General features: G+C 48.3%; 1 protein-coding gene across 1 annotated transcript; it reads left to right on the plus strand.

Annotated features, from left to right (window-relative positions):
* The first annotated feature begins 2903 nt into the window (after positions 1-2903).
* ADAMTS1 (ADAM metallopeptidase with thrombospondin type 1 motif 1) lies at positions 2904-10139 on the plus strand. The gene is made up of 9 exons (XM_036404229.2): positions 2904-3924; positions 4148-4494; positions 4961-5093; positions 5489-5656; positions 5904-6190; positions 6403-6589; positions 6690-6865; positions 7656-7831; positions 8016-10139. Exons 1-9 carry the CDS (start codon positions 3420-3422, stop codon positions 8764-8766), a joined length of 2730 nt encoding a protein of 909 aa, XP_036260122.1. The 5' UTR covers positions 2904-3419; the 3' UTR covers positions 8767-10139.
* Positions 10140-15349: the final 5210 nt, after the last annotated feature.

A 15349-nucleotide genomic window follows, 5' to 3' on the forward strand; every position in this document is an offset into this window, starting at 1 on the left:
TGTTTTGCTTTTTCCCATTTCTGCTGATTATCAAAACAGGCAAAATTAGAGGTTTTCTCTCTTAACGTTCTCACCCTACAAAAAAACCACCAATGGCTAATGACCTCAAAATGAACAATAAATGGAAATATATAAATTAATCACACAAAACACAAAGACATCACAGAGAAACAATCTCCAGAAATACTCTTGGAAGTGTTTTTCAGAGAACTTTTTCTACAGCATCAGGTCTTTTATCCCCTATTCAATGGGCCTAATGTGCCATCTGCTGTTTTAATTCTAATTTAATTTTAATTATAGAAGTTTTTGAAAGAAGCAATCATTCTGCAGCACTGAAACAAATAAGGTTGGGATGGTTGTTTGTGTTGCCTTTTTTTTTTTTAATTTTGGAAGCAGCCATTATTGCAAACAGTAGTGAAGAAATTAAAGCTTCAGCATTGTTAATCCTGCTCAGAGACCGACAGCACTTGGGTCTGAGCCATAAACTGTTCTTGCAGAGCAAAAGACGACGATCTGACCCAAAAACGATGATGTGGTGGCGCTATCTGGTGGCTTAATTGGCATTACACTGTCCTGTAATCCTCACAGGATGTGCTTTCTTCCTCCAAGCACTAGCACTTTCTTTAAAAAGACCAATTTTATGCCTTTTCTGGGTCTTTATCTACGTGAAATCCTGAGAAAGGTCAGTGTGTTTCTTTCCAAGTCTTGATTCACACAAACTGTGATTGGAGCTGGCCCAGATTTGGTACAATACAGATTAAAAATACATATACAGAGGTTTCAGTGCCCTGAATAATCCAGCTAAACTCACGGGGGTTGTTCACAGGAAGCAATTTAAGAACTTACAAGATGATCCAGGTGGTGATCCAGGTGTGACAGGCAGCAAACCTGTTGTAAAAATTCCTTCCCAACATGATTTGTGTTCAGCTAGTGCAATAGAACAGCTGAGTTCTCTGCTAAAACACTTCCCTGGATGTTACCTAAAGGCCAGGAAAACTTCTGGCCTAATGAGGGAACTGTAAAGCTCCCTGCTAAAATGTAAGCCTTTCCACCAGGAAAGCTGGGAGACGAACCGTGGAACTCTCGCATAACAATTTTTATAGGCGAGTGCCACCTGGTGGAATATGGAAAAGGCTTTTCAGCCTGAAAAAGCTGTTTTAAGGTGGTCAGGATCCTTTCAAAGCAGAGAACTAACATCAAAAAACATCAGCAAAACCAAAAGTGCATCTGGCAGCTGGGTGGACACACATTTGGTGGCCTCGCTCTGGTCCCTCCTGATCTATGAGTGACACTGATTATGCTGACAGAAAAGGAGATTTTCCTATTTTTAATTCAGATATATTTGCAAGAGGCTCTATCTTGAGTCAATGCGAGTTGAAAAATAAATTATGAAGATGCTTTCCTTTCAGTTCCACGTTTCAATTTCCAGGCTCTTAAACTGGTAATTCCCTAAATTAGGTATCATGTGCAACACCAAATTAATTAACAGCGTGAATGAACAGTACCTTTGTTGTGTTCTATCCTAGAAAAAGCACGGCAGAGCTGGGCACACACAGATCTCAAAGGTAAGGGTAGAGATTGACACACATTTCCAACTCAAGTGAAAAATTATCATAACTGAATGGATTTTTCTGCTGCTGATGTATTAATGGGCAGCAGCCGCAGACTCTGGAAGTCAATCCAGCACTTCCTGCTGTGTCCCAAAGAAAATCCCACATTTGAGGCCTACTTCTGATTTTGCCCATCACTCTGTGGGACAAGAGCACTTTTGCTGAGCAAGTAGCTGAGAAATTGGGTTCATCTTTTCCTGTGTTTCTTTGCACAGCTTCAAACAATGTGCAATTCTACGCTTGCAAGATTTACAGGACTCCATGGGAAAAGGATGCATTGTCAGAACTTAGCAGGCAGTCAGACTGGGCTATTGACACACACATGTGGTTCCAAGTTTGTCTGACATGGTTTAAATTAGGAAGAAAAGCCTTAGGGTTATTAGATTTAGTGGCATAAATGGGACGTTCCAACCCAAGAAAACAGTGGATACATACAATTTTACACAAAATTTTAGAAATATTTGCCCTTTCCCAAGGCTTTGCTCCTTCTGTTTTCAGCCCCTGAGTTTCATACTTGTATTGAATGATGTGTTGACAGACACAGAAGCATCTTTGTTTAATTGGGAAGCCCAGGAGTTGTCACCAACAGGTACATACATTCTGGTTTTATTCACACATTTATTCACCACTTCTCTGCCCTCCTCCTCCAAAAAGGCCTCCAGAAGCAGAAAGCTGGGGCTGTGCACATAAAGAATTAAGGGGATTAGCAGCACCACCATGCTCGGGTTATGCCTTCAAAGCAAAACATTAGCTGCACCTACGCAAACGCCTCTGTTTAAGTGATTGGAAAGGAACCATTTCTCAGAAGTACAGGTGCATGACCGACTGCAGCTATTAGGGCCGAGAAAGGGCAGGAATTGCTTGGGGGGGGGGGGGGAATTAAAAATGAAAAAAAAATTTAAAAAGGGAAGAAAAATAGAAGAAATAGAAGGAAAAGCCACGAAGGCGATCAGGGATGTGTCCCCTCCCTCCCGCGCCCCGCGGGGCTCGGGGAGCGGCAGGTGGACGGTCCGGAGCTCCTGGGGCGGGGGACGGACCCGCAGCGCATCCAGGCGCTCCCCCGAGAGATCCCCGCGGCGCGCAGCGCTCGCAGCCGGGGACAAAGCCCCCGCGGGCAGGCGAGGGGCGCAGCCCAGCCCGCTGCGGCAGCCGGGGGCCGACCCCGGGCCGTGTCGGTGCCGTCCCGCCCCGTCGGGGGCGGCGGGAGGGCGGCGCGGCGGGGGCCGCCCGCGGGCGCGTTACGCACGCAGTGATCTCAGCGGCGCGGGCGCGGCGGCAGCGCCGGGCTGGGGGCGGCACGGCCGGACCCCATAAAGGGCGGCGGCGAGCCCCGCTCCCGCACTCACCCCGCACGGCGGAGGCGGACGGGCCCGCGGCGCTCCGCTCTGCAAAGAACGGGAGGGAGGCTCCTCGGCGCCCTGGAAGTGCAGGCGGGACCGTCCCGGGGCTGCCGGAGACTCGCCGGAGCGTCCTCCCCGCCCGCCGCTGCTGCTGCTGCTGCTGCTGCAGCCGGGGAAGGCTGAGGAGGCGGGCAGGAGAAGCGGCAGCCGGAGCAGGACAGAAGACAGAGGGACGGAGCGAGGGGCAGCGCTGCCCTCGCACAGCCGCGATCCCCGGCATCGCCGCCGCGCCCCGGCCATGGGGAAGCCGACGCCGCCTCTGCAGTGACCGCGGGACGCGGCTCCCGCGCGGTCCTCCGCCGGCAGAAAGACTCAGACACCCCCCAAAACCTGAAAGCAAAAACCCACATCTTCCATACCCATTCCTGTATAAAGTGAAATAAAGAGAGGAGAAGGGCTGCGCCGAGCGATGAGGAGCGGGGGGCGGCTGCCGGCGCTGGCGCCGGTGCTGGCGGCGCTGCTGGGGCTGTGCAGCGCCGAGCGCAGGGCGCTGGTGCTGCCGCGGCGCCTGGGCGCGCCCGGCGCCCGAGAGCGCTTCCGCCTGGAGGCCTTCGGGGAGAGCCTGACGCTGGAGCTGGAGCCCGACAGCAGCTTCCTAGCCCCGGACTTCACCCTGCAGTACCTGGGCGGGCCGCCGCCGCCGCCCGAGGACGACCTCTCCCGCTGCTTCTACTCCGGCACCGTGAACCGGGACCCCGGCTCGGCGGCCGCTCTCAGCCTGTGCGCGGGGCTGCGCGGCGCCTTCTCGCTGCGGGGCCGCCAGTACCTGATCCAGCCCGCGTCCGGCACCGCGGACCTCCACGGGCCGCACCTCCTGCGCCTCCGCGGCGCCCCGCGGGCCGCCCCCGCCGCCCGCTGCGCTGTAGCCGAGGCGGGGGCCGGGGCGGAGCGGCCCGAGCCCGCCGAGCCCGCAGGTAGCGTGGGGAAGCCGCGCCGGCCTCCGCGGGGACGGGGAGGGCAAGGGCGGGGGTGTGGCGGGGATGCCCGGCCGCTGCTTGCCCCGCATCCCACCCCGAGATGCCCAACAAGCACAAAGCTTGGGTGCGCATCTTGGGTTACCCGCGGGTTTGGGCTTCTGAACGGTGCTCTCTTGCTGTGCTCACCTGCGCTTTCTCTCCCTCTATTTTCTATACGCAGAAACGAGAAGCAGGAGAAAGAAGAGGTTCGTGTCCAGCCCCCGCTACGTGGAGACCATGCTGGTGGCCGACCAGTCCATGGCTGAGTTCCACGGCAGCGGGCTGAAGCACTACCTGCTGACCCTGCTCTCCGTGGCCGCCAAGCTGTACAAGCACCCCAGCATCCGCAACTCCATCAGCCTGGTGGTGGTGAAGATCATGGTCATCTACGAGGAGCGCAAGGGCCCCGACATCTCCTCCAACGCCGCCCTGACTCTGAGGAACTTCTGCAGCTGGCAGAAGCAGCACAACCCGCCCAGCGACCGGCACGCCGAGCACTACGACACGGCCATCCTCTTCACCAGGCAGGTGAGGGACACCGAGTCACATCCAGCCCCACGCCCACTGCTCCCTATCCCCTCTGCCAGGAGACCTCCGAAAAAGTGTCCAGAGACAGTTGCGTGTCACCACAGCTGCAGTGGAGCAGGCTAAAAATTACATGAGCTGCTTTTTGTTTTATTCTCTCTTTTTTTTTTTTCTGTTTGCACCATGTCTGGTGAAGCTCACAGTTTGTGCACTGTCTTTGTAAACTCACAGATTGTGCACTGTGTTCCTGCCCCGTATATTTTTAGCAGATTTCAGATGGAAATTATGCATTTCATTTCTACGTGTAACCCTCGCCTATGTTCCAGAGACAGATTTTTGCCATCATACCCATTGAAGTGCTGAATATTTATGCTCTTTCCATAAGTAAAGGCAAACTGCCAGGGCTGGATGGCTCTTGCCAAGGTTAAGTCTCTGATCTGATTAATAATGAAACTGCCTTTTTTTACAGGACCTGTGCGGTGCCAAGACATGTGATACTCTTGGGATGGCTGATGTGGGAACAGTTTGTGATCTAAACCGCAGTTGCTCTATCATAGAAGACGATGGTTTGCAGGCTGCCTTCACAACAGCCCACGAATTAGGTACTTGAAACTTTGCAAAGCCATTCCCTGGGATTAATTGAAGCCAGCTTGATGCCGTAAAGCGCAGCCTGCACCTCCCCGGAGCAGTCGGGAGGAGGCAAAGCGCTGTCTTGGAGCAGGCTTGGACTCGGGAAAGCAAATCCGGCCTGCACACAGCATTGTCTGCAAGAGGCTGTGTGTGTGCCTGCAGAGGCAAAAAAAAAAAAAAAAAAGAAAGAAAAAAAAGGGATAGAAGATCCAGTGCCATCTGCTTGAAATCTGGGAGCGTTCAGTTTCGGGTTATTAATTACAGACCAGGCTCTGAGCAGCTCTAGAGCAATATTTAAAATACTGTTGGTAAAGTGTAGGACAGACTTCCTAAAGTCACAGACTTTGCTTTTCTCCTTTTCTCCAAGGCCACGTGTTTAACATGCCTCATGACGATGCAAAGCAGTGTGCTGGCATCAATGGAATGAGCCGGGATTTCCACATGATGGCATCCATGCTCTCCAACCTGGACCGCAGCCAGCCCTGGTCTCCATGCAGTGCCTACATGATTACAACATTTTTGGATAACGGTCATGGTAAGGTTATTAAGCTTTCCATTCATGTGGCGTTTGAGCTCTTGTGCTTTACTGCTTTGCTTTTTTTTTTTTTCTTTGAGAGTGTTTCTGCTTCAGCGCGAACTTAACCTTTTGCATGCTGTCAGTGAGTTTAGAAGAGCCTTATTTTTACAAAAATGGTAGCACAAAACCAAATGCAGTTCCCTTTTAAAACTGACCCCGCAGCATCATCTGACTTTTTTTTTTTCCTTTTCTTCAACTTTTTCAGGGGAGTGCTTGTTGGACAAGCCCCACAGGCCCATCCAGCTGCCCTCGGACTTGCCTGGCACGCTGTACGATGCCAACAGGCAGTGCCAGTTCACGTTTGGAGATGAGTCCAAGCACTGCCCCGACGCAGCCAGTACGTGCACGACGCTGTGGTGCACGGGCACCTCGGGAGGGCTGCTGGTGTGCCAAACCAAACACTTCCCCTGGGCAGACGGCACCAGCTGCGGCGAAGGGAAGTGGTGCATGAATGGCAAGTGTGTGAATAAGACTGAGAAGAAGCATTATGATGTAAGTAGTGAAAAAGAAATGGGTGCATCCTTGGGTTTTGCAAAGGGAGGGATCTGTGAGATGGGATTGATTCGATGCTCATGAGCAAACCTAGGGCAGGTTTTTTATTGAGTTCGGGTGGGTAAAAATGAACGTGATGATGGCTTTTATAGTGTGGCTTTGTATGGGTTTTCCTGTATTTAACCCGTGTCCTGCTTTTGCTGTCGTTCCAGACGCCAGTGCACGGGGGCTGGGGCTCCTGGGGGGCATGGGGCGAGTGCTCGCGGAGCTGCGGCGGGGGAGTGCAGTATTCCTTCCGGGAATGCGACAACCCCGTCCCGAGGAACGGGGGCAAGTACTGCGAAGGGAAGCGGGTGCAGTACAGGTCCTGCAACATCGAGGACTGCCCCGACAACAACGGTAATTTTTCCCCATTTTTGACAGCCAGGGTTGGTGTGTTGTGGAGGAAGAGCATGGACATAGATGATCTCATGGCCACCTGTCTTTTCTGTGCCTGCAGGCAAAACGTTCAGGGAGGAACAGTGTGAAAAGCACAATGAGTTTTCCAAGTCTGCCTTTGGAAGTGGACCTGCAGTGGAGTGGACACCCAAGTTCGCTGGTGTGTCTCCAAAGGACAGATGCAAGCTGGTTTGCAGGGCCAAAGGAACGGGATACTTCTTTGTTCTACAGCCAAAGGTATTTCAAAACTGCACCTCTTCCAGCTAATCATGAGGGGGATTTTTATTTTCTCTATGTGAAGAGTCAAGCAGTGTAGAAATCTGAAACTGTCTTTCTCATATTTAAGCTGGATTATTCCTCCACATACAGCAGGATCATTGCAACCATGCTTTAAGTGTTTTGGCACAATCCTTCCACCTCCTCTACCCACTCCACCCTGGTTTCCTTCCCTCTCCTCTCCTTCCACCAATCTGATTGCATTGAGATAGGTTTGGAAAACTCTGAGGGATCTTTGCCAGAACATTGGTGCTTTCTCATACTGGTTACTAACATGCTGACAGCTTAAAATAAACACGAGGAAAAATGTTCATCTTGCATAGCTACTTGAATTCACTGTCATCAGATGGTGAGAGCCAGGAACTACCAGGGCGATGACACAGAGGGTTTTTGTGGAACAGCACTCCTAGAAATAAAGGATGTGCTGAACAGCATTAAAAGCAACACTGGCAGTGTGCTTTGAGGACAGGGCTGCCTTCTAGTGATACTAGAAAGCAATGGGGCTTCTTTTGTATAAGATCAATAAACAGTAGCTTTTTAGGGGGAGGTATTAATAAAAAGTGAGATTGTTTTCTCCTCTTACCATGGCATCATTTTGGCAAGCGAGAATACTACCTGTGGGCAGCTCTGCTTTTTAGTTTCCAAAGCCCTGAAAACAACATGTGCTGCGGGCTTCCCACCCATCCGTATTTTGTGTCACGCAGTTTCAGAGCATTGTGCATGTTGTAACCAGGCTCCTTGTGTCCCTAAGGTGGTGGATGGCACCCCGTGCAGCCCCGACTCCACGTCCGTATGCGTGCAGGGGCAGTGCGTGAAGGCTGGCTGCGACCGCACCATCGGCTCCAACAAGAAGTTTGACAAGTGCGGCATCTGCGGGGGCAACGGCTCCACCTGCAAGAAGGTGTCTGGCACCCTCGTTAGAGCCAAGTGAGTGTGGGGCTGCTGCTCACCTTGTCCTTGTGGGGGGAAGCTCACCTTGTCCTTGTGGATGGGATTCATCCATTACCGAGCTAAAACGCCTTGACTTCAGACAAGGTTTAGTCTTGGGCTGGGAGGCTTTTTCCCCTTCCCTGCAGAGAGGACTCAGTGTTTCTCTCTTCTCCCGGGGCAGACCTGGCTACCACGACGTGGTCACCATCCCGGCGGGGGCCACCAACATCGAGGTGAAGCAGCGGAACCACCGGGGCGCGCGGCACGACGGCAGCTTCCTGGCCATCAAAGCCGCCGACGGCACCTACGTGCTCAACGGCGACTACACGCTGTCCACGCTGGAGCAGGACATCACCTACAAGGGCAGCGTGCTGCGCTACAGCGGCTCCTCGGCCGCCCTGGAGCGCATCCGCAGCTTCAGCCCGCTGAAGGAGCCGCTGACCATCCAGGTGCTGACAGTGGGGGACCTGCCGCAGCCCAAGATCAAGTTCACCTACTTCGTGAAGAAGCCGGCGCAGCCCGGCGCGGACAAGGCGGCGGCAGTGGCGGGCAAGAAGAAGGAGTCCTTCAACGCCATCAGGGAGATCATCTCCTCGGAGTGGGTGATCGAGGAGTGGGGCGAGTGCTCCAAGTCGTGCGGCTCGGGCTGGCAGCGGCGCGCCGTGGAGTGCCGGGACCCGCGGGGCCGGCCGGCCGCCGACTGCGCCCGCGAGCTGAAGCCCAGCAACCTGCGGCCCTGCGCCGACGTGCCCTGCCCGCAGTGGCAGCTCGGGGACTGGTCCCCCTGCTCCAAGACGTGTGGGAAAGGCTTCAAGAAGAGGTTGTTGAAATGTGTCTCTTCCGACGGCAGCGTGCTGCCCCAAGAAAGCTGTGAGCCCTCCAAGAAACCCAAGCACCTGATAGACTTCTGCAACGCCACGGACTGCAGCTAGATAGGACGGCTTGGGAAAAGCTAAAACTTTTTTTTTAATTATTATTTTATTTTATTTTTTTCCTTCAGACCAGTGCACTGAAAAACACAAAAGAGGGCTAGAGGCAGCACCTGTGTTTTTGCGTAAATAATTCACGGTGAAGATCTGTTGAGGTGGGACAGCGCAAACAGCTTGAATTGGCTTTTCATCCCAAAAATCCCCTGCCAGCTGAAAATTGGATGGGATAGCAGACCCATGTCATTAATTTCTCTTTAGCAGATAAGGCCCAAAGGCATCAGAATTTCCTTTTTAAAAGTCTGTTATGAATTAAGCCAAACATGAGCAGTGAGACACATTTCAGCAAACATTTTGGGGTTTGGTTATTTCTCCCTTCTTTTGGATTTATCTTGTGGTACTGATCAAATCCCCACGTGTAGGAAGGGGAGGGAAAAAGATAGCTTAAAATAATTGGTCAGGGCTTACCTACCTCACAAAGGGTAAAAAACAAGATTGGAAAAGGAGCTTTAACTATGTCATTCATGGCTGCTATTGTTTCAGAGAATAGTTTTATATAAAAATAAAGCCATATTCTCTACCTGTTAAGAGTAAGAAATACCAAGAACAAATATCAACTCCACAAATCACTAGAATTTCATATTTTTTTTAAGTACTTTTATGTCATCCCAATGTGCCTGTCCATTTCTCTCAGCCACTCCAGTGCCATTGTGGTGATATGTGTAATCCAGAGGCTTGGAAAAGTGGAACTCTGAGTCTGAGTAGTTGCTCTTTGTGCCTTCTGCATATACCTTCCACTGGCTTTTCTGATTCCAGCTTGGTCCTGCCTTCCTGCCAAACAGATCCATGGAGTGTGTGAGTATTCCAGTCATTCCAGTTGTGTCTTCACGCTCCAATCTTTGGCCTTACCCCAGCCAATGGATATTATTTGAGTTCAAAAGAACAAAAAAAAAGAATCCCATTAGGAATGAGTATATCCTCTGTGGCCTCTGGTGGGTCTGTAGAGCTCAGTCACTGATCAGGTGGGAAGGCAAAGCTGAGGGATAGCAGGTCCATCCACAGCGAAACGCCAGCATTCACATCATTGAAGATTGTGCCAGTCCATAGACCATGAGAGAATATGGCTTTCCATATGTATATAGTAAAATATATTACTATAGATTTTATATACTTCATAAGTATTTTATATTTCTCTCCCTTCTGGGAAGGGTTATAATTTGTAATAAATGCATATAATGAGCGTATTTATTTTTATACTTCTTGTCTAATGTGATCTTCTAAGTTATCGCTTTTTTAAAAGGACATATAACAAGGATAGAGTATTTATACAGTATAATATGTTACTAGAGGTAATAAATGAACCCTATAAATTTTGGAAATGGAGTGTCTTTATTTCACTGGACTAAAACCAGTCCTTGGAGCAGAAAGAGTTTGGAATCTAAGGAAAATACTAAGCAAGAGGCAACTAATTACCTGTGTTAGTGAAAAGGTTTGGAAAACTCTCCCCATAATGTCACACACCACCTTAAAAGAGGTAATTTTGTATTTTATTACTTAACCACTAACTCATCTATTCTAGAAAATGGAGTGCAAGCATACTGATGCCACTGGCTGTAATAACAGCTTGGGGAGGGAGCAGTGCTGTCAGTCGTGTTCAGAACATACAAAATATGTACAAAAGCAGCAGTTTTGCCTCACTCTGGTGGGAAAGGAGCAGCCAGAAGCCAGAACCATTCATGAGCAGTCAGATGTTTCCCTCACCAACTCCTGGAGAATTTCCCTGTCTAATTTTCTCCTGATGCTGCTTTTCCAAGAAGCACTGTGTGAATGAGCTGTTCTAACATGTTTTATGATGTTAAAATGGATACTAAACATCAAAAGCTGATTTTTGCTCCCTCATACCTGATCTCATCACCACTGCAGTCAAGAGAAAATCTTCTGTTGGGCTCCATTGGATTTTTGCCATGGTATTTGAGACATCAGTCATTTCTGGATACTTTTGGCTTTGTGTCATGTAAAAATCTATTAAAACTTCCTTTGCCAAAGTTTGGACTCTGTTTCTGCAGAAATAGTTCCTCTTTTATTCTGTGGATAAAGTCCTGGCCCCTCTGAATCTCAGAGAATTCTCATCACATCACACTTCATTGGGCATTGCTTTGAAGTGCAGAAATGCTGGGGCGTATTTTATTCCTAACATTATTCAGGAGGCAGCCAATCCCTTTCTGGTTTTATAAATACAAGAAATAACTGTTTATTTGCATATATCGGTATATATGCATATATATTTTATTCACCATCTAGGTTAGAAAATAACTGGGAGTTTGAAGAGGCAAAGTTATCCTAGAGCCTGCCAGACTGATGAGATGCGAAACTATGGCTTCTGTGCTGGGTTAGCACTGTAAATGGTGTAACTAGAAAATGTGGAGTAGCTCGTTTCCTCTGGCACTGTTAAAATAATAATGTGATTTGCTGCTTCAAATTGTCCTAACAGTAAATGAGAAAACTCCTCAAAACTCATTGAAAAATCAACCAAACAGTGGAGATGTTTCAGGAAAAAGTGAGACTTCTGCTTTTATCATTTTGACATCACAGGTGGGTCAGCAGATGCAAAGTGGTGTTATTTGTTGGGTTTTTTAGGACAAATAGGGATATTTTAGACAAAATACCTTCAACCACTATCTAAGGTAGGGAATGGAGAAGAAAATAGAGAAGGAAATACAGAGAAATTCAGAAAGGCATCATCAGAGGAATAACCTGGGCTGCTCAGCAGACAGTGCCAGAGTTCTGGTTGGGCTGTGCTCATCAGCTCCCTGTGAAACTGTTCCCACAGCTCATACAGCTGGGAAGGCTCCTCAGTCCCTGCAGGGGCAGACCTGCCTGCCGAGCACCCTTTGGAGCAGAGATCCTCCTGTGGGATGTGGCCATTGCCTGCTGAGCCCTCCAGGCAAAGGAGGTGTAATTAGGTGAAGTTTTATCCCTAGCAAAGGTCACCCACTTACAGCAAAGGGATCCAGATCCCACGGACATGTCCAGGCTACACAGCAGTGTAAGAGAGCACTTAGCTGAAATATTTGCATTTTGCCCCGTTCTGCACAAGCACAGCTCTGTGTTACAACATGTGGAGGCAGAAGGAGAGCAGCCCAGGAGACTGCAGGGCTCGATGTCCCCTCCATGGTGATCTATCCTATGCTTTCCTGGCAAAACATCTCCAAACATTCACTCCTGCCCCATATTCCCCCTCAGAACACAAAAGAGGGACAGAAGTGTTATAGATGAATAATGAGAAGATTGGATGAATATTGTGTGAATATTAATAGAAGATTTATTGATATATGGTTATGTTATTGTGGGGAGGTTGCACCCTCTGGATGTCCCTTCCATGGTGATCTATCCCATGCTTTGGAGCAAAACAGCTCCAAACATTCACTCCTGTCTGATATTCCCCCTCAGAACACAAAACAGGGACAGGAGGGAAGTCAAAACACGGTTATCAGGTTCACCAGTGGTGCTTGGAGCAGGGTGTTCTAACAAACATCGTTTGTTTTAACAAACATCAGTGCCCCACAGCCTGGGGCAGCAGAGGGATTGTTGTGGAGATGAAAGCAGCGTTGTTTGGACTCACAGATGGCTTTTACAGCCCACAGCTAGCAAGAGGGGCTCGTGCAAAAGGGATTTCATGTTGGGCAAGAGAAGTGCAGTTTCCTACAGCCCCTCTGCCTGAGAGGTGTGCTTGGCAGCATCAATGGGATTAAGGATCATCCTTGGTCCTGTGGCAGCCCAAAACCAGCAGCTGATGAAATTCCAGACCCCTGGACAACTCCTAAATCTAAATATCCAGAACCTAAGCTGCTAAATCTATCCTCTTTAATATGTTGTACCCTTGTGCAATAATGCTGCAAATCTGAATTTCTCCTATGATCCTTCACAGATATTCCAGTTGGAAATTAGTATTTTCTCCAGTATTAGCTGCTCTCAGCTATAGGAGCATATTTTCCTACAAACACACAAAAAGGAGCTGCACGTTCCAAGCAGGGGAGTCATATGGTGGAGATTATAATCAGGCAAGCTGAGAGCAGTGGCCATTTTAATTGTGCACCAAATATATTTTTTTCAGTATAACTAAGACAAGATGCCTGTCCCAAACAATTTAAATGTTTGCTGCCACTTTGTGCCATTTCTCATGTACTAAACTGGGGATGAAATTAGGGATGAGAAACCAAGTGAAATTCAAACATTTTGATTAAAAATTCTCTCTAAAGCAGCACAATTTAACTTAAAGATTCTAAAGTATTAGAATATTTCTAATTTGTTTTTCTAATTGAATTCCTATACCCATCCTGGCTCAGGGATGCCCTGGTTAAACCCGAGACCAAAGGAAAATTTGCCTTCTTGTGTTTAATCTGAGTCTTAATTACATGTTGAATTAACCCCAGAGGTCAGGCTTTGGTGAGAATATTTTCATAGAGATGAAACTGTGTGAGGAAAAGGGAAGAGAGAGGGAGAGAAGAGGACTTTTGTGGAATTTTTAACTGTGGAAACTTGAAACAGATAGTGGAGATTAGATTTCAGAATCAGGCCTGGGCAGATTTAGAAGTGAATTAAATGCAGTGTAAAGTCCTTTTTCTCCTTTTCTCTCCCAGTGAACCAGCATACACATTAGGGAATATGCTAAAATAATGAACAGTGGTGTTTTCCATTTCTCATTATCCTCCTGCTGGAACAAATGCAAAGCACAACATGGAAGCATAGAGGGGCTCAGCTGCCTTTGATGAATTAAAAAAAAAAAATAAAAGAATCCCTCTGCACATGTTTCCTCTTCACTCTATTAATTTATAATTTTATTTATTTGCACTTTTAAAGGCATAATAGCTGATGTCAGAAAGGAGAGCCTCCAGAGCAACAGCTGCCTGGCAGACAAGAGGGTCAGAGGCATTAAAAAATATAAATGTCAAAATCCTGCATTAAATAACTTAGAATCTGATCGAAACTAGCAAAAGCCAGGCAATTCAGAGCTAATTCTGCCATTGGCATAGGGACAAAAACTTCGAGTATTGAGAGGGATGTGTCAGGACTTGCAGGAGGAGATGGAGATATTGGAAATATCAGGTGGTGTAAAGCAAACTGCTGACATCACTTTGAGGAGCCTCTCCAGCCAGGTTCCCCTTCCCAGCTCCAGGAGTTTCCCTGGGGATGCAGGGCTGTCCCTGAGCCTCGGAAGGATCAAAACCCACCCCAGCCCTGCAGGGAACCTGCTCTGAGCTCAGAGCTACTGCAAGAACTGTTTGGCATCACTGATTATTTGTTCAAAAAATAAAAAATGAAGCCCAGATTCCCACACTAGATTCCCTTGAGAATGTAGGAAAGAGCTTCCCTCTGGATAGGGTTGTTCTGGTGTCAGTAGAGCAGAAAAGCTGCTTTTATGGGTGATCAGGGCACAATTTGCAAAAACAGAGAGCAGCTCCCGGTCATGCAGCTCAAACAGCTTTGTAAAGGACCTTGCTAAATTGGGGGGACACCATTTAGTTTAGACTTTGCAGAGTTCTGGTTTAGTGGCCTGACCTGAAGAGGAACACTGTCAGAGAGCAGGAAATGCAAATTCATATAGTAACTATACTTTTGGTCCAGGTGTTTTCATCTCTCTGTTTTAGTATCAGTGGTGAAGGAAGGTCCTATAGGAGAACTAAGTTGAAGGGTGAGGTTTGACCCGGTGTTTTCCAGACAGTCCCAACACTGTTCCCTCAAAGACCTGGCCTGTTGTGGGGCTGTGTGGTGGAAAATAAAAAGATGGTGGATCTTTTTCCAGAAAAAATGCATCCTACAGTTGGCATTCAATTTCAGCTGAGTGCCAGGAAAGTGCTTCAAAGGATGGAAATAATTTGTTACTCAAAACCTGAGCTACTAAAAGATAAAGTGTTTGGCACTTATATTTTTGGGGCTCCAGAGGAGAGCCCTTAGCTTTGGGGCGAGGTGCTCAGCTGCTTTTTGACACAATTCACATGGCCACGGGTTTTGCCTGAGTATCCTGAAGGTCCAGTGGCCTGAATCTCCTTCATGTTTTCTTCAGTGGAGCCTGATGTGTTGTGTAGCCGGTTCCCTTCTTGTTTCACTGTGAGAGCTTGTTTGCTTTTTTTGCTGGGGGCTGTTTGACAGACTCACACAAGACCTGCCCGAGTTAGGCTTGCTCTTAAAAGCATTGCTGGCATAGTCATGTCACTGAGAACACAAAAAAGCAAAGCACAACTCCATTTGTTATAGCTGTAACAGCAAAAAATCCTCATGAAGATGCGTTTGCACTGGCCCAAATCCTTTATTCTATTCTGAGAGCATTCTAAGCTGTACCTACAAGGAAGTTTATTTGCTGAACTGAACTAAATTTGCATTTTCGCATGGACAGGAACAGCTTCACTGGTTAAAGCCGTGTTGGCAAAGGCATTTGCATACAGAAAATGAAATAGACTTCTCTTTTGTGTGATTCAAAAAATCAGAAATCCTCTTGGGAAGGAAAAATCCTGCTTTCCCCCCTCATGCCAACCTACAAAGGAGGGCTGCAAAGGAGGGCGGGTGTTACACACCTTCTCTAACATATATC

This window comes from Molothrus ater, chromosome 2 (genome assembly GCF_012460135.2).
Source record: "Molothrus ater isolate BHLD 08-10-18 breed brown headed cowbird chromosome 2, BPBGC_Mater_1.1, whole genome shotgun sequence".
Taxonomy (NCBI): domain Eukaryota; kingdom Metazoa; phylum Chordata; class Aves; order Passeriformes; family Icteridae; genus Molothrus; species Molothrus ater.